General features: G+C 39.5%; 2 protein-coding genes across 6 annotated transcripts in view; both read left to right on the top strand.

Annotated features, from left to right (window-relative positions):
- Positions 1 to 21832, top strand: part of LOC134210979 (uncharacterized) — a 331489-nt gene that overhangs the window by 301822 nt on the left and 7835 nt on the right. For all 5 annotated transcript variants that reach the window (XM_062687456.1, XM_062687455.1, XM_062687459.1 and 2 more), the window contains 4 exons: positions 5408 to 5654; positions 5732 to 5900; positions 5967 to 6197; positions 6855 to 8320. In XM_062687456.1, the coding sequence (XP_062543440.1) occupies positions 5408 to 5654; positions 5732 to 5900; positions 5967 to 6197; positions 6855 to 8320 (2113 nt within the window). The remainder of the gene's footprint in view (positions 1 to 5407; positions 5655 to 5731; positions 5901 to 5966; positions 6198 to 6854; positions 8321 to 21832) is intronic.
- On the top strand, positions 14739 to 21601 carry LOC134215357 (uncharacterized). Its single transcript, XM_062694569.1, has 2 exons — positions 14739 to 15282; positions 20060 to 21601. Exon 2 carries the CDS (start codon positions 20399 to 20401, stop codon positions 21599 to 21601), a length of 1203 nt encoding a protein of 400 aa, XP_062550553.1. The 5' UTR covers positions 14739 to 15282; positions 20060 to 20398.

Here is a 21832-nt window from a genome sequence, read left to right on the forward strand (position 1 = left end):
GTATTTGAACGGGAAAGTTTTTCGGAGTTTTTTTGGACCGTGAGATTTTTTTGCAATTCCACGGGAAATTTTTAAATAGAAGAAAGGGTCATTTGACAAAATCTTTCGGTGGAAAGCTATTTTATCGAATAACGTGTTACCGAAAGTCCTCGATCCGAAATGAACGTTCGGTCGAAACGGTTATTAAACCGAAAACGGTTTGGCGGAAAATTTCATTTGGCCAAAACGTTTACCCTCACTGATCATTAGGCCAAAATGGTAGTTTGACCGAATAAGTCATCTGGCCGAAAATGCCGTTCGGCTGAAATGATTGATTGACAGAAAATGCCATTTGTTCGAATGAGTCATTTTGCCGAAAATTTCATTTGCTGAACGGGTGTTCCCGGACAGAAGCCATGAATTGAATAACAAAACATCATATGGACTCGATTGGTCTAAGAAATAAAAGAACAGGCAACAATGTCACAAATTTGCACTGGAAAATCATTTTAATACTAAGTTATGCTATTGATAAAAATAAACTAGTAGCTTAGTGCAAAATATTGATATTGTCGTCTGATCTTTTATCTTATATAACAATCAAGTCTATATATAATTTTACCATCGAATCAAGATTTGTTATAATTATGCTATTTTCTTCTGCCTAGTTTATGGTAAAACATTTTGACCCGTTTGTCCAGAGCAGTGGTGCAATTTATCAACAATGCCTGCTGAGTGTGATTCTTTTGTTTTGTATTTTTCTCTGCTCCTCTTTGCCTATGACGGTGCCTTTCAGTCAGAACAACAAAGCAGGAGTAGCTTAGCAAACTCGGTTTGCCAACAGCGGGCTGAAGCTGATGCTCATTCGGCACAAATTTCCTGTCATTGTCTTTCAAGTGATAGTATTCACCCATGCATTTATATAGGGCCGTCGCATTCACACAGCAGCGAGTGAACTGAATAGACTGTCAGTGCGGGCTGCGTGTGCAATGAGAAGAGAGGTCTTTTGTTTACTTTATCTTTGATTGATGTTGCTAACCATTTTCAGTTTCCACTGCTAGGAAGTGAGTGTGAAGAGGGAATGGTATCAATATCCATCAAATTTCAGTCACTGAGATTGAGAATTCGCACCACTGGTCCAGAGGACCATTTTGGAAAACGGCATTTTCGGTCAAGTGACCTATTTGTCCCAACGACTTTTTCAACCAAATGACCAGCCAAACGATATTTTCGATCCTATGCCCAATTTTTAATTGGTATGCCCATTTCGGTTAAACAAAATTTTTGGCCAGATAGGATTAGGCCAAAAGATATATTCGGCCGAACACCTTTCGGCCTTGTGACCTCCGCCTAATCGTCACTTTCCGTCGTTTGGCCGAATGTCTTTTCGGTCAAATGACATTTTCGTCCAAACCATTTCCTAATAACCGTTCCGGCCAATTAGCATTCGAACAATTGGCTTTCCGCCAAATGCCAAACGATGGCAATTTGGCCAAAAAGTTGTTTGCCCTCACAGATTATTTAACTAAATCTGCCGTTTACCTAAAATAATCGTTTGACCGGAAATGTCGTTTGATCGAATAGATCATTTGGTCGAAAATGTCGTTTGGTAGAAGGATGTTTTAGCAGAAAGAGTCATTTGGCCCGAAAATGTCCTTTCTGCCAAACAATCAGTCGGCTATACGACTTTTTCGGAAAAATAATATTCAACTGAACTCACTTTCTGTCGAATGTACATTCCGACCAAATGGCCCTTTCTGACAAACGACTATTTTGACCTGAGAGCGAGAGAAGCCAGCTCGCTGACATATCGTTTATTTACTATGTCTTCTTATTTTTTATTCGTGTGGAAACCAATGATAACTTGTTCGATTTAGCTGTTTTTAGTTGTTGTGTAGTGTTAACGTGGAATAAAAACATCTACAAATTTGAATCGGCGTGAAAAATTATAGATCAGTGGCGTGACAGATTTCAAACGGCGCACATAGGAGTACGTAGTGTAAAAGCGTGGCCAAAACTATGCCAATCATTTTATGGTCTGTAAATGCATTCATTATAAACAGCAAAGTATTTTTTTTTGTTTTTATGCTTTTTGCCTTCATAGCAGTTTAGTATGACCACTGGCGGCGTCATTTATTGTTATTTGATAAAGCATCACTTGGCGCAAGAACGCTGTCTTTGAGAACTACAGTGTGCTTGCGACGAGTGGTGCCCACCTCTGGATCCGTCAATGAGTATGATCTTTCTTATGTTATTCTTCATTCTTTGATTATTATTACTTACTAAATTTTTGGCCTTACTCTTTTTTGGAACATAATTTATGTGAGCTTTGTCTCACAAAACCAAGATTATTTATCTTCTTGACTAGCTTTTTAGAAAATTTCACTTTATTAAAATACAAATAAGTCACGATTGCGTGAGGATGCGTGAAATGTGTTTTGTGGAGCTTTTTAAGGAAACTCCAATCTTTCCAACGCTGACAATTTTGTTGCTTGGACGGGTTTGGAACCTAATTAAAAGTTTTATTTTGTAAATCATATTATTGTTAAAAAGGTAGAAAAAGGCTAGCAAATAACACTATGATTATGAATCACCTGAAAACGGTTTCAGATCGAATCATCCTTCAAAACGTTTTACATACTCTCATCATTGCTACCTATATTGATTTCCTTCTTCAAAATCACTAATAACCAAGAAAAACACACAAAAACGTGCACAGTTGCGATTAAACTAGCATTGAAATTATGGTAAAGTTTTGACAGTCTGCATTCCTTACAAGTAAACAATATTGTTTCAAAAATCCTTTAGCAAATTAATATAACTATTTGAGAGTTCAAAAAACGAAAAATTATATGGAAATATCTAATATTTTTGTTTTTGACTTTTGGCCAGGATTTGGGGTGAAGTACTCCTCAGTGCAGCGGCGCGCAGACGCAAAAATATCTTTGTTAAGAAAATTATTTTGATCTTTTTAGTGGAATGTCTTCACTTGTCATAAGACAAGAGAATCTTGTACAAACTCGTCTTATGACAAGCAAAAATACCGCCGGCGACGGCGTGGCGTGGCGGCGCACACCTCTATCCGGTGGATCCCTTTTACTACTTACTTACTTGATACTTGAGGGGCTACAGCTCTTCAATGAACCTACACCGAATGGAGTATCCTTTTACACTGGACTCGATCCTGGGCCAAACGCTTCCAGTCGCCCTGAACATTGAGCGCCCTCAGGTCCTCTTCAACTGCAAAAAGCCATCGTGTACGCTTCCTTCCACGAAGCTTGTGACCGCTTCTGAGTTCTATACCAAATACTATCTTCACTTGACGTTCTTCCGGTATATGAACAACGTGTCCAGCCCACCGTAGTCTGCCGTGTTGTATAAGCTTAATAATGTCCAGCCCTTCATACACCTGGTACAACTCGTGATTCATCCGACGCCGCCAGATACCGTTCTCCTGTTTACCGCCGAGTATTGTCCGCAGCACCTTACGCTCAAACACTCTAAAAGCTCTCCGATCAGCCTCCGTTAAGTTTATGTTTTATGGCCGTATAAATCCACCGGAAGAATCAGGGTAGTATACAGCGCGAATTTTGTCTTCGTTTGCAGACTACGGGACATAAGCTGGTTACGAAGTCCGTAATATGCCTTTTCACCTCACGGGTAACATCATTATCGCACGTCACTAATGTTCCAAGATGTACAAATTCTTCTACGACTTCAAATTTTTCACCATCCAGCACCATTTCACTAGCACCACCACTAATGAACCCACGTTGATTGGCATCGCCCATGTATTTGGTTTGGCTGGTATTAACCGTGAGTCCAATCCTCGATGTCTCCCTTTTAAAAGGAGCAAAAGCCTCTTCCACGGCACGGTGATCAATCCCGATAATATCGATATCGTCCGCAAATCCCAGGAGCATATGCGATCTTGTGATAATGGTACCGCTTTTTTGCACACCAGTTCTCCTAATCGCTCCATCGAACGCTATTTTGAAGAGTGCATCACCCTGCCTTAATCCATCTAAGGTAACAAATGATGGCGGTATTTCATCCGCAACCCTTACACTTGATTTCGATCCGTCCAGCGTTGTAAAAATCGGCCGTATCAGTTTCGCCGGAAAACCATGTTCTGGTATAATTTTCCATAATTCATTCCGTTTCACTGAATCGTACGCCGCCTTGAAATCAATAAACAGATGATGTGTCTGCAATTTGTATTCCCGGAATTAATCAAGGATTTGTCTCAGGGTCAACATTTGATCCGTCGTTGATCGACCCTCACGAAGACCTGCTTGGTATTCGCCGACGAAGGACTCATCAAGCGGTCTCAATCTGTTGAACAAAATACGGGACATAATTGTGTACGCCGAATTAAGGAGAGTTATTCCTCGATGATTGGCGCACTCTAGTCTGTGCCCTTCTTTAAAGAGAACTTCGAAGAGAAAAACTTCGAATGTCAAAAAATCGACGTCAAATAGCAAATGCTTTCATCGGAAAGTTATAACCTTCAGGTGAGCTTATAGATGAAAGTATTATTTAATGGCTTGAACTTTTTGCGTTCGTCCTTGGTTTTAAGTAATTATTTTTAAAAGTTAAGAAATTCGTAAACTGAAACTATTTCTGGGATCTTCTTGTTCTTACAGTAAGAAGCATTTTTTCCATCATCATTGGAGTATAAACTTTTCATATAGTAGTTCTCAAAAAACAACTGCCATTTATGCATTCGAAATCAGCGAGACATACTTTGCACCATTTGATAAGTATGCATAATGCTGGGCAATTTGGATTAGTTCTTGTTCATACATAATGCACACATTTTGAGAGATTCATATACAAAATGGTCGCAAAAGAATTTAATTTCGATGCCTTTAAAAATTTGATACTTTGTGGCAAGCATTAAAACGTGCATTTTTTATTCATCATATTTCACATGAATGAGATTTAGGGTAAACTGGGGTAATATGCACCCCCGGGGCAAAACGACCTTTTGGCATTTTTAGCGGTGTTCCAGGAATACTTTTAAAAATGTTTATTAAGGAGTTGCTAGTTCGAGATCCGAGCTACATGCTCTGCAGTAAATACTTTCGAAAAACTGCCGAAAATGTAATCAAAAATGCCAAAGGGCCGTTTTGCCCCGGGGAGCATATAACCCCTACTGGAAATTGTGTGCAGCAGAAGCTTTCTCATTTGAATAGGAAGGAAAGTGTCATTCTGCCATAACCCCACCGCAATGCAATACTCTAAAGATAAGATGGTAAAACATTTACTGGAGCATGAAACGGAAATGCACTTAAGGGAAATTCCTTTCAATACGGAAAATGAAATCCAGGAAGCTGCCACCCGCGATTATTTATCTGATTCGCATTCCCAGTGCTGTGTTCTCGGTCTAAAATAACATCTTCTGCTTGCTTATGTCTCATTGCAGCCGTGTCTTTCGCCAAGAAAGTGCACCAGCGAGTCTTATGATTTGGTGAAAGCTGCTACCGGAAAGGGCACCACCGGAATGGCAATTCTGAAGAACAGCACCACCAACAACAACAACAACAGCGTCGCTTGTTGTAACAACAATGGCGCCCTATCGCAGCAACAGCATCAACCAATGCCAAACGCAGTCGCCATGAGCCCTATCATGCAGAAAAACCTTGGCATGCAGCATTACCGGAGCATTGAATGTACGCGAACAATTGGCCCCTTTTGGCTAATGATAAGTTCTGTTTTATGAATAGAGGATGCTTTTCTATATTTTTAGCCCCGTCTCCCAGGCAGCGGTGTCGCATCCGAACGAATCCTTGGTTGACGACGCTGGACGGATCTTTGGCCGGTGTTAGTCTGAAGAAGGCGGACCAAGACTCCGGCTCAACGACCTCGTCCGGCATCAAGTCCAGCAGTGGCACCGATGACAATAAGAAAGATTCCAAGTACGAGTCTGATAGAGCCAATTAACTGACAGAAAAGGTTGAGATAAATTGGTTTCATCTTTGCAGGAAACTGAATGCTCTGTCGGATTCCGACTCCAGTTCCTCGACGGAGAAAGTGATTAGCAAGAAAATGCTGACACCACGGAGCGCAAAGAAGGGTGTCGATCTGTCCCGGATGGACAGCAAGGCGACGACTTATTGCTCCAACTTGGACAGTGACGAGGATGCGACGCTCAATGAGATGATGGGGAAATTCGACGAGAGCTACCATTACGAGAAAGAGACTGACATTTTGAGGTAGGTTGAAATATTGTCATTTTTTCATTATTGTACTATAACTAATTTGAAAGATTTTGTGATAACCCAGAATAATCCTCACGACGATGATGATGAATGTCTTTAGATTCCGATGAAATACTCCATCTTGTTCAAATTTTATTTTTGGTTAATTATTTTTCTATCTGAACGAAAGTGTATTTCATTTTATATCTAGCGTTAGGCCAATTTTGAAACTCTAGAAGTAGCTCTTGAACGACATGGATGCCTTCAAGAAAAAAAATCCGATTGGCACCAAGCACTTCATTTAGTCGAAATTTTATGGTATTTTTTATTCGAAAATTGGGTATCAGATTGATCGTTGATTACGATAGTTTTGGCTGGAATCGAAAACATGTCTCTCTATCAGGAGCCTGTATAGAAGTCATTCGAAAAGCAGCATTTTGAATTGGAGAAATATATGTTTCTAATCCTGAAGCTTATACAAGTTTTCTAATAACTTTTTATTGCAAGTTGCTAGAAGAGCAAGCACAGCTCTTCGGCAAACCTCTCTAATCCTTACTATTTTTTTAACTAACTATCTAAGATGTTGAATAAAGAAGTAACGAGTTGGTATTTTATTCAGACTTTATTGTTTCACGAGTGTTACAAAAATAATTCTACATTTGTTAACCATAGTTGCAGCGACTCGGATCCAACCGATTGCCCATCGGACATCGACACCGGACAGGACGCAGGAGACGAATGCGACACCGATGACCTGCTAGACCTGGACTATATCGATACTGGATCGGTGCAGGAGGTTACCGATAGAGAGAACTATCGAAATACTGGCAGCTGTTCCTACCACAACTTCCCGGAGCGACGTTCTTCAAAGCACCGTGGTCGAAGTAAACGCAACAGTGAAAGTGGAAGCTCTAAGAGACGTAAGAAATTGGTTCGCACAAGGAAAAAGACAATCGATAGCTCGACTGGGGGGTCCGTTCCGGAGAACTTGTCGTTGAGCCGAGGGTGTCGCAGTCTTGGAGGAACACCCGTTTCGTTGCGAAGAAATCAATCCGAGGAGAGAACACAATCGCGAAATGCTCCACTGTCGAACAGATGCAACTCGTTATCTTTCACCGAAGTACATTCGTTGCACAGTCGTATTCTTGCAATATCGGAGAGTGAGAAGGCACTTCTTAAAGCAGATCTGGAGGCAGACGTCAAGTACAAGCAGTTGATTCATGAAGCCGAAACGATATTGTTTTCTATGAAAACCAATAGTGTGAAAGAACTCAAGGATGTCAAAGAACCACCGACTATTTGTAGCCCGAGGAGGATTTGTAATCCTCCTGCAAACAAGCGCGTTGAAATGCTTCGCAACTGCGAAGCTGATCTCAAGCGAGAGCTTTCGAAGACTTGTACTCAAAAGTACGTTGAAAATGGACTCGAACTAAATCCTGTGGAAGGTATCATTGTCAATAAGAGGCTCGAAGTGCTTCGCTATGAAACATCCATTTCGGCACCGAATAGCCCGAAAAATACTCGAGTTATACCTCGCAAAACTCACGTAACAAACTTCATCAATCAAAATCATTGTTCGGAGATGACGCGTCGCCAAAGCGACCACGAAAATGATCTCAAAAGTGCCAAAATGTCTCCGCAACCTACCATCTATGAGCGGAACATCGTTCCTCCGAAGTCGCCCCTCATTACCAGAAGGCGATTCCGCAGTCAGAGCCCGAAGATGAACATCGTTTCGGATTCCGACTCGGACACGGACCTGAGCCGGAATCTCGACAAAAACCATTCCAAGTGCAAGTCCAACAAAGAAAATATGTCCTCCACCAGGAGTAAAAGCATTACAGGGAAACAGATGAACAACTTCAGGCACACGATTCATGCGGCCGGATCGATGGGCGAGGAATCCAGCTCGGCGGTAGTTCCTAGCGGCAGTACTGTGATCTATTCGAGTTCATTGAACGAGAGCGACCTCAAACGGGGACTGCACAAATCACCGCTGATGTCGTTCCGTTCGGTTGACATCGGTAACACGTTGACGGACGATAGCTACTGTCCGCAGAGTGAACCGCTGAAGCGTAAGATTTATTCCGGAAGCTCAACGTTCGAGAAGATTCAGAGAAGTCTCGATGCGGATCCAGGTGAGTTAGACATAGAAATCAATGCAAATTTATGCTCAATATATTTTTTATAAGTTTCTTACTGGCTATGTAAAATAGACTTGTTTTACTTTTTTTTAAAGAATTATTTGTGACTGTGTTTTATTGTTTACATATTTTGAGCAAATTAAAGTATTTTCAAAATGTTTTATTCGATTGTAAACTACCATGTGTCTCCATAACAATTAATTATAATTTATTAAACATTCTAAGCTAAAATACAGTTACTGGCGGCGCCAGAGCTCTGGTAATGGTGGGGCATCAACATTTTTGGCGTATTTTATTCATTTATTATTTGGCGTCAGTAGTAAGAACTACAATCGGGGTCAAGCGACAAATCAATATAGAAAATATCAGGCAATCTCAGATATTACAAAAAAATTCAGAAAAAATATTTTAAGCTCTTTTTAGTGGAATATATTCAACCGTCTTAGACGAGTCGAGTCACTGAAGACGACCACACAGTTGCGGTCAAAATGCGTATCTGCAAAGATAAAAAAAACGTATTTTAATTAAGTGGAAATTTAGGACAAAATTTTAGGAATTTTTTTGGAAGTTTACGAACGTATTGCTAATAGAAGTGACAATGGAACTCCTGAAGGCATTTCCGACATTAAATTTATCCAAGATTATTTTTGAACATTCCTCCAAGTATTTTTTCGAAATTTATTCTAGGGTTTTTTTTTTCAGAAAATCCTTTGGAAATTACTTCGGAAATTCCTTCACGAATTCTTTTAGAAATTTCTTCGGAGATTCTTTTAGATTTTTTTTTGGAAATTCCTTTAGAAACTCCTTTTAAATTCTTTCGAAAATTTCTTAGAAAAATCTTAGATACTTCCTCCAGTAAATCCTTCGGAAATTCTTTTACTTAAACCAAGTGAAATTTGGTCCAAAATTCCTGCAGGAACTATCCCGGATTTTTTTATTTCTATGAAATAGGAAATACTAAAGCAATTTTCGGAATGGTCTCTTAAGGCAATTTAAAAGGAATGTCCAGATGAAATTTACGAAAGAGCTCTAAAGGTATTTGCAAATGATCCTAAAAGAATTTCTGAATGAATTTCAGAAGTAATTCCCAAAAAAAATCTTAAAGGAATATCCGAATGTTTCAGGAAATTTCTAATTAAATTTCCGGAGGAATGTCCGAAGAAATAAAAAAAGATTTCCTGAATGAAATGCTGAAGAAGTTTCGTAAGAACTCCAATAATAATAATAGGAATACTGGAAGAATTTATTTAATAAATTCCTGAAATAATTGCTGAAGAAATTTCTAAAAAATAGTTCGAAGAAATTCCTAAGTGTGCTATTTGTGCTCGAAGTTAAATACATTTCACAAATTCCTTTTCAATACACCCAACTTGTTATCAACTTGTTTTTAATCGACCTTTTGTCCTTTCGACCTTTTCTCTCCCTTCGACGTTTTGTCTTTTCGACCTTTTGTCTTTCGACCTTCTGTCCTTTTTACCTTTTGTCATAGATTCTCTTCATTCGTTGGGTTGTCGTGGTGTGACGCCAGGTTGTCTTTATACTTTAGTGAAAAGGTGGAGATCTTTTAAGAAGTTTATGATGTTCCTCTCGTCCAACGGGTTGTTTTGTAGGGCCGAACAGGCGTTGGAGATGGTGTTGTTAATGCGGGCTGTGTAGACATGTGCTGAGGATATGGTTGATTGTTAGGCTGCAATCGCACTCCTCGCACATGTTGTGGAAGCCGGTGACCCCCAGGTTTTGGGTGATGTTGGTATGGCCCGTTCTCAACCTGAAGAGTACGACTTGTTCTTGAAGCTTTCCTGGGCTACTGTTGGGTTCGTGTTTCTTTTCAGGTGGCCTTTTAGCTTGAGGTCTACTTTGGGAGGAGTGGTTTGCCAATTTCTCGGGCCAAGACGTCGGCGATTAGAATTGTCGTTGGGGTGTTCGCGGTTTTGGCTAGCTTACGTGCGATCAGGGTAACCAATAGCTATGCTGCAGAGGGCGGCGGTGGCTTGGAACCGTAAAGGTAGCACACCGGCCTTGGTACAGGCTATATCCGCCGGGGTCGACGGGAGTAGACCGGAGACTATCCGGATGATTCTATTGTAGGTTGGTCCTAGTCGGGCGATGAATCTTCTTTTCGATATGCTTTTGATGATGTTGATTCTGGATGCACAATCTCCGCGAACTCGGTTGCAGTGATGATGGAAGTTAAGGTTCCTGTTCACTGTGACGTCGAGTTTTTTTTTGGTGGGGATGGGGACTTTATCGATGGCTATGCGTTGGGTTGGGGGTCTATGACTGAGGTTGCAGATGTGGGATCTGGAACACTTACCCGCTGACATTATGTAGCCAGTTGATTTGGCCCATTTGGCCACGGCGTTGACGGCCGCTTGTAGTTTTCGTCGTGTGGCCTTGAGGTGCATTCCCGTTATCAGCAGCAAGACGTCGTCGGCGTAAATTAGGATATATATCCCTTTTGGTCGCTTTGGTCGAAAACTGCTTCCATCGCAATGAGGAAGAGGGTACCCGACCAGTAGATAGTAACAGATTTATATCAGAACTTGTTAGTCTTTTACAGCAAATTTTAACAGCGGTTGTTATAAAACATGTACTATTAGTAGTTAAAATAACAAAAATTGTAACAAAATCTCTTCTAGTTTTAACAAAAATATTACTAAATATGTTATTAATTGAACAAAAATATAACTGGATGTGTTACATAAAAAGTGGTGAAAATAGCTTATTCTATAACAAATCAAATTATTGAAAAGGTTATGATTATCCATAATGTAGGCAATTAACTTTGTCCAGCTGGTTCAACTTTGAATGTAGGTTCAAGTTATACTTATACCTTCGTTTTTTTCAATTCATATCATCCAAAAATGTAGGCAATTTTTTTCGATGAAAATAAGCATAACACATTATCATGTTATGACGATCATGAAATTCTCTTTCCTCCATCTTTGACAGAGAATTTATAACAAAATTATTGCATGTTTTGTTATTTGTAACACATATTGATATAATTGTGATAAAATTTTGTTATGACTAACTGGTCGGGTAACGCCGGTAGGCAGGTGCTTAAGCATGGGGTAGTCCAGGTCATCGGGGCCGGTTGACTAACCTTTGCCCTTCTGGAGGGCGTATTCCCAGCTCGACAAATGTGAAGGGCCTGTTGAAATCCTCTTCACTGTCCGGTGGGATCTGGATCGCGTTGATTTCCAAGGATGGATCTCGATGTTTTTTCCGGAAATGGTCTGGGTACTCCAAGAACGATACGTGCCTTCCAAATACTTCTGCCAGGGCATCCACTACGGCGATCGGGTCACGCTGTACGATACCGTTGATTTTGAGGGAGATACCTTTTGTTTTGCGCTTACCTTGGAAACAGTTAACACGGCGCCAAAGCTCGGCAGAAGATTGGTCACCGTTGATTCCGTCCAGAAAGTTTGTCCAGCTCTTCTCATTTTCTTTCCGGATCGATTGCCGGCACTCATTGTGAGCAATTTGGTAATCAGTACGGAGTTCTTCGGGGTGTCCTAATTGTAGACGGTCTCAACCCTTTTTTGGCGCCCGGATAGTTTTACGCCTACGCTTGACGGCTTTCTTGGCGGTGTCATTCAACCAATTCTCCGCTTTCCGACCTGAGTTGGGGCTGGTATCGATACGCAACCTTCGGGCGCACGAAAGATAATATCGGTTAGTTCTGTTGCTGATGTTGGTGGGTTTGCGTTCAGTTCTTCCTCGGCATATGGAGCTTGCTGACAATGGTGCACGACTCTAAAGGGCCCCATACACGCTCCGACATGTTGTACAACTTTGACTCCACCCCCAGGAAATTTGGCTCGGTCGGAGTAAAGTCGAACCGTCTGTGGGCAAGTTGTACGACTGTTGAACAGTACAACTTGCCCACAGACAGTCCGACTTTACTCCAACCAAACCAATTTTACTAGGGGCGGAGTCAAAGTTGTACAACATGTCAGAACGTGTATGGGGCCCCTAACTACACATCAATGGCTGACTCCGTCGTTCCGCGCCGGAAGGATGTCGAGCCATCGTTGAGTACGGTTAGTCCCGCATCCGAAGCTGCGCTGGAGACTAGGTTGCCTTTCAATTTCAGAGAAAATTCTAAAGGAATTCTTGGAAGAGCTTCTAACGGAAATTTCACAGGATTTCCTGAAGAAATTTCATATGGAATTTCTAAAGAATTCTCGAAGAAATTCCCAATTGTTAACTAAATCAAGCGTATGATCTTTAGTTTGGGGCCCTCCTTAGCCGTGCGGTAAGACGCGCGGTTACAAAGCAAGACCATGCTGAGGGTGGCTGGGTTCGATTCCCGGTGCCGGTCTAGGCAATTTTCGGATTGGAAATTGTCTCGACTTCCCTGGGCATAAAAGTATCATCGTGCTAGCCTCATGATATACGAATGCAAAAATGGTAACCTGGCTTAGAAACCTTGCAGTTAATAACTGTGGAAGTGCTTAATGAACACTAAGCTGCGAGGCGGCTCTGTCCCAGTGTGGGGATGTAATGCCAAAAAGAAGAAGAAGAATCTTTAGTTTTCGAACTAAAACTTATCCTCCCATCCCATTTCAGAATAATTCTTACAAATACGATGCAGCATGCATGTATCGAAAATAAACGTTCAGGAGGTATTTCATTTTGCAGATTTGTCTAGTAAAGTATTCTAGGGATTTTGTTGCTATTACCATAAAATTTGAAAAATCCAATTATCACGCTAGGCTTCTTGAGATTGGGCAAAGGCTCGGTAAAACTCTTAGATTTCGAGGAGAATTCTCTAAGAGATAAATAAAAAATAACTCTTAGAATGCTTTGCTTTTCTAAGCTCCTATTATAGCCGCAGCAATATAACCAGAGTCTCTTAATTCTCGTGTATACATGGATGAGACAGTGTGCCATGAGCTACAAAATCTCACGTAGCATCAATTCAGTGCGACAAGAGAAGCTAGCGCGCGCATAAAATAACCGAGTGAGCGTGTCTCAATGTACGTCTCATGAGACTCATCTCATGCGCTAAGAATGCATAGCTGGCGTTACTTAGGCGACGATATTATTGAATGAAAATTTGCCGCCCAAGCATGTTTTACGCACCTCCGCTATTGTTTACAAAGGTTTGCCATGGCAAACAGCGCATGAGCTGATCGCATTGAGATGTCTCAATGCGACTCACCAACCTTAATGTGAGGTACACAAGCTTCGTGAGACTCGCGTGCGCTAAATTTTATGTGCGCGTAGCAGTCGTTGCTCAATCTCATCCTTTTTTGTACGCGTACATGATGTCTGAATATAACCAGTGAAAAGGTCTCAGTAGGCGTTAAAAATTAAGTTAAATTACAACTAGTGTAAGAATTTCCTCAGACTGTTATTTTGAAAATATGCGTCAAATATATTTTAATAATGTAAGCTGTTCCTAAGTTTCGACGAAGAAGTTGTATTAGAATGTAGAATTATATTTTTAAAAAATCATTATAGAATATATTCTAACAGGAAAGTAAGATTAGCTTGTTGTGGGCAGATCACCGTTTGAAAGCTCGTAGGAATTGTCGAGCCACTGAATTGTAAGCCGAAGTAAAGAATTACTAACTAGTTTATCCAATATTTAATCTATATACATAAAAATGAATTTCTGTCTGTCTGAACCATATAGACTCCGAAACTACTGAACCGAAGGGAAGGGGGAAGGTTCTTAAGATGGTTCGAGACGCCTCCCCCCTTTGGAAAGTGGGGCTCCCATACAAAAGAGACAGAAATGTTTGCATAACTCGAGAACAAATCAGAGAATAAATCAATTTTAGGCGAAACGAAGTTCGTCGGGTCTGCTAGTATATAATATATCTAGACCAACATTTGAAAAGGGCGTAACAGCCAAAATTTATTCCTTCTGATTCTTTGTCCACATATATAGCTTTATATGTAGACGAAGAATCATAAGGAATAAATTTTGGCTGTTACGCCCTTTTCAAATGTTTGTCTAGATATTCTAAAATAAAAGTGCATTACAAACGAAAGAAATACGATGCATAAACTAGATTTCTCGCTTAACTTTTCAAAAGGACCTAAGTAACATTTTTTTCATGAATTAATTCGAATAGCGCAATCAACAGAACAACATGAAAGCTATTGATTGCAGTATTCAAATTAATTCATGAAAAAATGTTACTCAGGTCCTTTTGAAAAGTTAAGCGAGATTTCCTCTTCTCGCTAAAGTAAAACAAATTAATTATTCGATGAAACTTTTCTTAATATCTATTTCATGACAATCGAAATATCTGTCAATCTGCAGCAATACAAATTCATTTGGCTCACATTTTGATAGTTCTCAATGCCCGATTGGCTCAAAATGGCTACTCCCGCATATCTCTCATCATAAGATCCCTATTGCGAACAATATATGTACGTTATGACGGAACCCGCCACCAGCATAGAGACACATTCGGCCGATGCAACCAATTCCAATTATTGATGACCTACGCACATGGACGACACTCGCAACGTAGCCAACCTATCGGACCCGTGAACCCAACAGAGGACGATCAACCCAGTTGAAGGAATTGCTGACGCTGCAGAAGTGATTATATAAAACTAGTTGTGCAAGAGAAAATCAGTCAGTCTGAAGTGTGGATTTAAGTTGAATGTAATTAATTTTATTTGGTTAGAAATAAATTATTTTTTTATCGTAATTCGAGCGATTAGCTCTTTACTGGCGCAGTCTTGTAGTGAAAAGTGGTGAAACGAAGGACTAAGTGTTTGAGTGTACATCAATACAGAAGAAATTCGGAGAAGTGATTCTAAGTCTACTAGTGACTGGCTGTTACCCGGGAAACCATCCCTGCACGTATACCAGCGGATTTGCGGTACCAGAAAGATTCATCATCTTCACACCACCGGACCAACCAACGAACAATCCCACATCATAGGCTCCAGGATAAGATGAGGACCATCATCCTGTTAATGTGAGTAACATTTTTATACATTACTTATCAACGCAGTTAAAGTGATAGTGTTATTCCAAGTGATCGTTGCATAGGGAAACTCAGAAAAATCACAATTATCAACACAATACGTGAAAACAATTTAAAAAAAAATTAACTACCTACTATAGTAACACTTTTAGGGCATATAACAGTGTGAAATAGTGTATGAAAAGAGGGAAATTATTCGATAAGAATCGCAACATGTCGATCCCCGAAGTTAACGTGCAAGAGCTTCTTGACCAGGTCAGAAGCCTAACACAGAATCAAGCAATGTTAGTGCAAACCATTAACACAATGCGGGACCGATCAAACGATCCGTTCCTAAATTTCTCGATTCCGGACCCCATTAGGAATATTCCGGTGTTCAATGGGAATCGAAAAGAGGTTTTAGCATGGGTAGAAGACGCAGAAGAAACACTCAACGCGTACGATAGCTACAAAAATGATCCGATTTACAGTCAAATCGAGCGGGCGGTTAAAAATAAAATCACAGGTGAAGCAAAAGAAGTGCTAATAGCAGCAGGGAACCCCAAACATTGGAACGAAATTAAAGATGTCTTATTAAATGCGTACGGTGATCGGCGTGACATAACAAGTCATATCCAATCACTTTTTTATATTAGACAAGGAAAAAACAATCTATCAGATTATTATAACAAAATTAGGCAAATTGACACGGCAATAAAATCATCTGCCGCTAGCATGGAAGATTACAAATCACATGCCAAAGTTATTAATTCATTCGTGAGCCTAATTACACTCACCAGATTTGTGGATGGATTAAGCGAGGAAATTTCGATGCACGTTAGAAGTTGTCGACCAGACAGTTTAGAGCATGCGTACGAGATAACTATGCAATACTCCAACGCGGCGTATAGACACAGAATGGATAGGAGAACTCAATTAGCATCGCAAACAAAACACAGTGGGCAACCAACGTATAGCAAACCAGGACCATCAAATCACCCTAACCCAAATAGACCACCATCAGGAAAATTCATAAATAAAAACAATATCGACGAGGATGTTTCCATGAGATCGCATAGATCGAACAGGGCCATAAATAATCACTCTCAAAACAAGGAAGTCAATTTGGACGAGGAAGAAGAGGACGATGCCAAGAACAAAACACACGACGACGAGTTAGATTCAGAAGATGACGATTACTTTAAAGGCGACGAAATAAATTTTCACATGGCAACAGGAAACAAACAAAGAAAATAACGAAGAATAACGACTTTTTGCCATACGTTTCCATTCAGACCTCGAAAGGTGAATTGAAATTTTTAATCGATACAGGCGCGAACAAAAATTACATTTCTCCAGCGCATGTCAAAGTATAAAATGTCCAAGCAGATGGAATATGCAAAGTAAGGAACATAAATGGAGTGCACGAAATTAGGAAATTTATCTCATTTGACCTACTCGGAATAACAAAGAAACTCAAATTTCATGTCTTCAGTTTCCATAAGTTTTTCGACGGTTTAATAGGTTACGAATCACTACGCGATTTGAAAGCAAAATTAAACATAGTAGAAAACTCGCTGAAAATCGGAAGAAAGGAAATTAAGATGAAAAAGTGGTTTCGAAACCCACAAAATTAATTTGACTGAGCATGAAACCCAATTCATAAAAAATTCCAACCTACGCGAACGGGACATTTTTGATTGAAGAAGAGAAACATTTCAAAACTGTAAGATACTTCCAGGACTATACAAAAGCGAGAATGGGGTAGCCATAGTTGAAATTCAGAATGAAACGGAAAATAGGGAAATAGAAATCGACATGAATGAATTCGAAATAAATGTTAATGAACTAGAAAACGGATCAGACTATCACGAACTCAAGAAAATTACACCTTCGCCAGATGGACTTAAATACAAACTTAGGGACGAACATCTGAATGAGATCGAAAAAGAAGCATTGTTAGACACCATTAATAATAATAAAGATGTTCTATACTATGACGAAGACAACCTAACGTTTACTCACAAAATTAAACACAAGATACGAACGACCGACAACATTCCCATTCACACAAAGTCATACAAATATCCCAAAGCTTTCGATGAAATCGTTAAAAAGGAAATTTCGAAATTACTGAAAGATGGAATTGTACGCGAATCCATATCCCCTTACACCTCACCTGTTTGGGTAGTGCCCAAGAAGCCAGACGCTTCGGGTCAAAAGAGGTTCAGACTGGTAATAGACTATCGGAAACTGAACGAAAAACCATCAGTGAGCGATATCCAATACCAGAGATCAATGACATTTCAGACAAACTGGGAAGAACAAACTACTTCTCTACAATTGACTTGGTATCGGGCTTTCATCAAATTCAGCTCGATGAAGAGGATATTGAAAAACAGCCTTTTCAGTAAACTCGGGAAAGTACGAGTTTACTAGAATGCCATTTGGGTTGAAAAACGCACCCGCGACTTTTTCAACGAGTGATGGATTGTGTTTTAAGAGAATTGTTAGGAGTATGTTGTCTTGTTTATATGGACGACATTATAGTCTTCTCACCGTCTCTAGAAAAACACAAAAGCGACTTGAATAAGGTCTTAAACAAATTAAAGAGGCAAATCTGAAAATTCAATTGGACAAGTGCGAATTTTTCAGAAAGGAAGTCCAATTTTAGGACATACGGTCTCCGAAGATGGTATTAGACCAAATCAAGACAAAATTGAAACAATAAAAACTGGCCTTTGCCAGCTACAGAGAAAGAGGTAAGGCAATTTCTTGGTATTCTAGGTTACTACCGAAGATTCGTAAAGATTTTCGCCAAACTCGTGAAACCATTGACCTCTCTACTTAGAAAGGACAATGAAATTGAAATAACACCAGAAGTGGAAACATGCTTTGAAAGGTGCAAACAGGTTCTGATGAGAGACCCAGTTTTGATCCATCCTGATTATGAAAAGGAATTTATACTAACCACTGACGCAAGTGATTTTGCGATAGGAGCCGTGATTTCGCAAGGTCCTATTGGGAAAGATCGCCCGGTGGCATATGCTTCAAGGACGCTGAATAGAACAGAGGAAAACTATTCAACAACCGAAAAGGAATTTCTCGCGATGTATTGGGCCGTAAAACAATTCCGACACTACCTATGGGGAAAGAAATTCAAGTTAGTAACAGATCATCAACCTTTGACACACTCGCTTACCAATACAAATAGACGGATTTTAGAGGGAAATTAGAGCTAGAAAACTATGACTACGAGCTGATATATAAACCCGGTAAAAACAATGTAGTAGCAGACGCGCTATCTAGAATTAGGAAGGAAGAAATTAATGTACACGACAATGCACAATCAGACGATGACATAGAGACAGTTCATTCTGCGGACACAAGTGACGACTATTACTTATGGACAACGGAAAAACCTATTAACGCCTTTAGATCACAAGTCATTTTCAAAATCGCTAACATCGAAACCGACATTCACGAACAGATATTCCCGAAGTTTTTCCGAAACACTATAGTCAGAAAAACTTTCACCGAAGAAACCATCGTTAATGCATTTAAAAATTTTTTTAACCCAAAAGGACAAAATTGTATTAAAGCACCGATTTCAATTCTACAACTGATACAGGAAACCTATCGAAAACATTTTTCATCCAATAAAATTTACAAAGCTTTCATTTCAGAGGTTCTATTGGAAGACGTGAGAATGGAAGACCAACAAGATGACATCATAAAGAACACCCATCTATTTGGACACAGGGGCCCGAAAGAAAACAAAAAACAAATCCTGCAACACTATTTCTTCCCAAATTTAGATAAAAAACTGAAAATCTTTATAAATTCCTGTGATACTTGTAAAACTTCCAAGTATGACCGGAAACCTCCAAATTTAATAAGAAAAAGTAATTTTGGCCAAACCCCATTTGAAAAAATTCATATCGACATTTTCTTTTTGAAAGGCTCTAAATTTTTAACAATAGTAGATTCATTTTCAAAATTTGCGAACGCCATTCCAATACAAACCAGAACAATAATCGATCTTAAAACCGCGATTACCGAACACATAAGGCATTTCGGCCGACCAGCCACTATAGTTAGCGATCAGGAACCTGCATTCAGATCAATAGATTTCATTGGTTTTCTTGCCGATCTTGGAATAGAAATTCACTTTGCTAGTAGCTCCAATACAAACGGCATCGTAGAACGTTTTCATTCAACTCTAATTGAAATCTATAGAACGAATAAAACAAAATTCAACGAACATAACTTGATCGAGCAGATAAACATAATGATCGACATCTATAACAACACGTTTCACGATGCCACACAGCAAAAACCCAGAGATTTAATTTTTAATACACGCAATACTACAAACACTGAAGAAATAAATGAAAAATTTCAAAAATTACAATCCGCGGCTAAAATCGAATTGGCAAAAAGAAAACTAAAATACGAGGAAAAAAATCAAGATAATCAAATTCCAGTAGAGCTTAACCCTAATGAGGAAAAATACGTACGGATTACACAGAGGCAGAATAAAGATAAAAACCCGTACAAGCTAGCTAAAGTTAAAAACAACGAATTCCTAACTTTTAACGATCGCAATGACATTAAAATTCACAAAAGTCGCTTAAGGAAATAGCATCAATATTTATAGATTGTAATGATGTTAAAATCCAACAAAAGTTTGATATTCCTAATCAATACAAAGCATGTAAAGAATTCCAAATTATACTTAACCACATGGGTAAACTAAAGACAAGCACCTTCTCAATCATCTTTACAGACTTGTACCGCTGACAGCAGCCACCATGTATCACGATGTCTCAACACAAAATGGACTACTAATCATCAAAACAGACAAAGTTCGCATCAGGACAGGGTTTGAACGAGTATTGCATAAAGTCAATCTTGAAGATCTAAAACAGAACATCAATTTTATAGAGCATATTTCCACTAACTTAAACATGTCAGACCACATAAGCCAAACGTTAAACTTCAAATTAAATAAAGCCAACGAGAAATTACTAGCACTATATCCAAGACGCACTAAGAGAGGACTCATAAACGCACTAGGGACCGCAATTAAATTCATCTCTGAAATCCCGATCAAACAGATTTAGATATGATAAATCAAAATTTGGAAACCCTAGAAGTAAACAGCAATAAAATTATAAATAACCAAGCTAGACAAATCCGAATCAATAATTTGTTACAGGATACAATCAATAAAGTTGCAAAATCTTTAAGATCAATCAAACAGGAAGTAAACTCAAAGCACTTAGATTTCAAAAATGATTTAGAACTCATTAATCTGATATTTAATATTGACATCATCATAAGAACACTTGAAGATATAGAAGAACAAATAGCCTTTTCTAAAAATAATTTTCTAAATAAAAACATTCTTAGTCCAACCGAAAAAGAATATATTTGGAAATCCCTTACGGAACAACAAGTCAACATTAAATTTGAGGACGAAATTTACAAATTCATAGAAGCGATTGTTTCACTGCAAAATAACCACATTATAATAATTGTAAAGATCCCTACAATTGAACAGCAGGAATATACTCTGATGCAGATCGAACCAGTCAACGCAAATGGAAACCGGATAGACACAGCTATTCGTTACATAGCTGCCCATCAACAGACGTTCTACGAGCAGAAGGAGAGATGCTACATTTGCGTCAACGACAATCCAGTGAACGACGAATGCGTATTCAATATATTGGTAAACCAGAAAGCCAGGTGTCGAATGCACAAACAATCAGATCAACCGATCGTGAAGGAGTTAAACGCCGGGACCATCCTAATCAACACAGATACAGCGGTCCACATTCTAGATTCATGTGGAGACTCTCGCATAGTGTCATCACCCACAATAGTTGAAGCAGGTAATTGCACAATCACAGTGCAAAACACCACATTTAAGGGCAACCCAAAAGCCATAAAACAGCAAGAATATTTCACACCCATTTTTGGGAAGGAAATAGAGGTATCTAAAAGGAATACAAATATTGAAGAGGTGCACCAGATGAACCTACAAAACCTGGAAGAAATAAGGAAACTCAAACTGCATATTGCCGGTTCCCACATGCTAGGAGCAATAGCTCTCGCTTCCTTAATCTTGTTACCGTTAATCATTTTCTGTATTCGTAGATACAAAATTCAACACAGAAATCAGTTTCACCAAACTGATAAGAAGGATATCGTTTCGTTAAGTATTTCCAGCAACCCAGCTAGCGACGATTCAAAAGAAGACCAGAGAGAGAAACCGTTTCGTTTCATGGAAACACTTGTTCCAAGGCTCGAAACTGTATTTTAGGGGACCCAAAGTAAGCAACCGAGGACGCTTGAAACCTAGGGGGGAGACGTTATGACGGAACCCGCCACCAGCATAGAGACACATTCGGCCGATGCAACCAATTCCAATTATTGATGACCTACGCACATGGACGACACTCGCAACGTAGCCAACCTATCGGACCCGTGAACCCAACAGAGGACGATCAACCCAGTTGAAGGAATTGCTGACGCTGCAGAAGTGATTATATAA

Source organism: Armigeres subalbatus, chromosome 2 (assembly GCF_024139115.2).
Source record: "Armigeres subalbatus isolate Guangzhou_Male chromosome 2, GZ_Asu_2, whole genome shotgun sequence".
In the NCBI taxonomy this organism is placed as follows: Eukaryota; Metazoa; Arthropoda; class Insecta; order Diptera; family Culicidae; genus Armigeres; species Armigeres subalbatus.

Coding starts and splice junctions, on each gene's coding strand:
- LOC134215357 (XM_062694569.1), top strand. CDS start 20,399: ATGATAAATCAAAATTTGGAAACCCTAGAAGTAAACAGCAATAAAATT.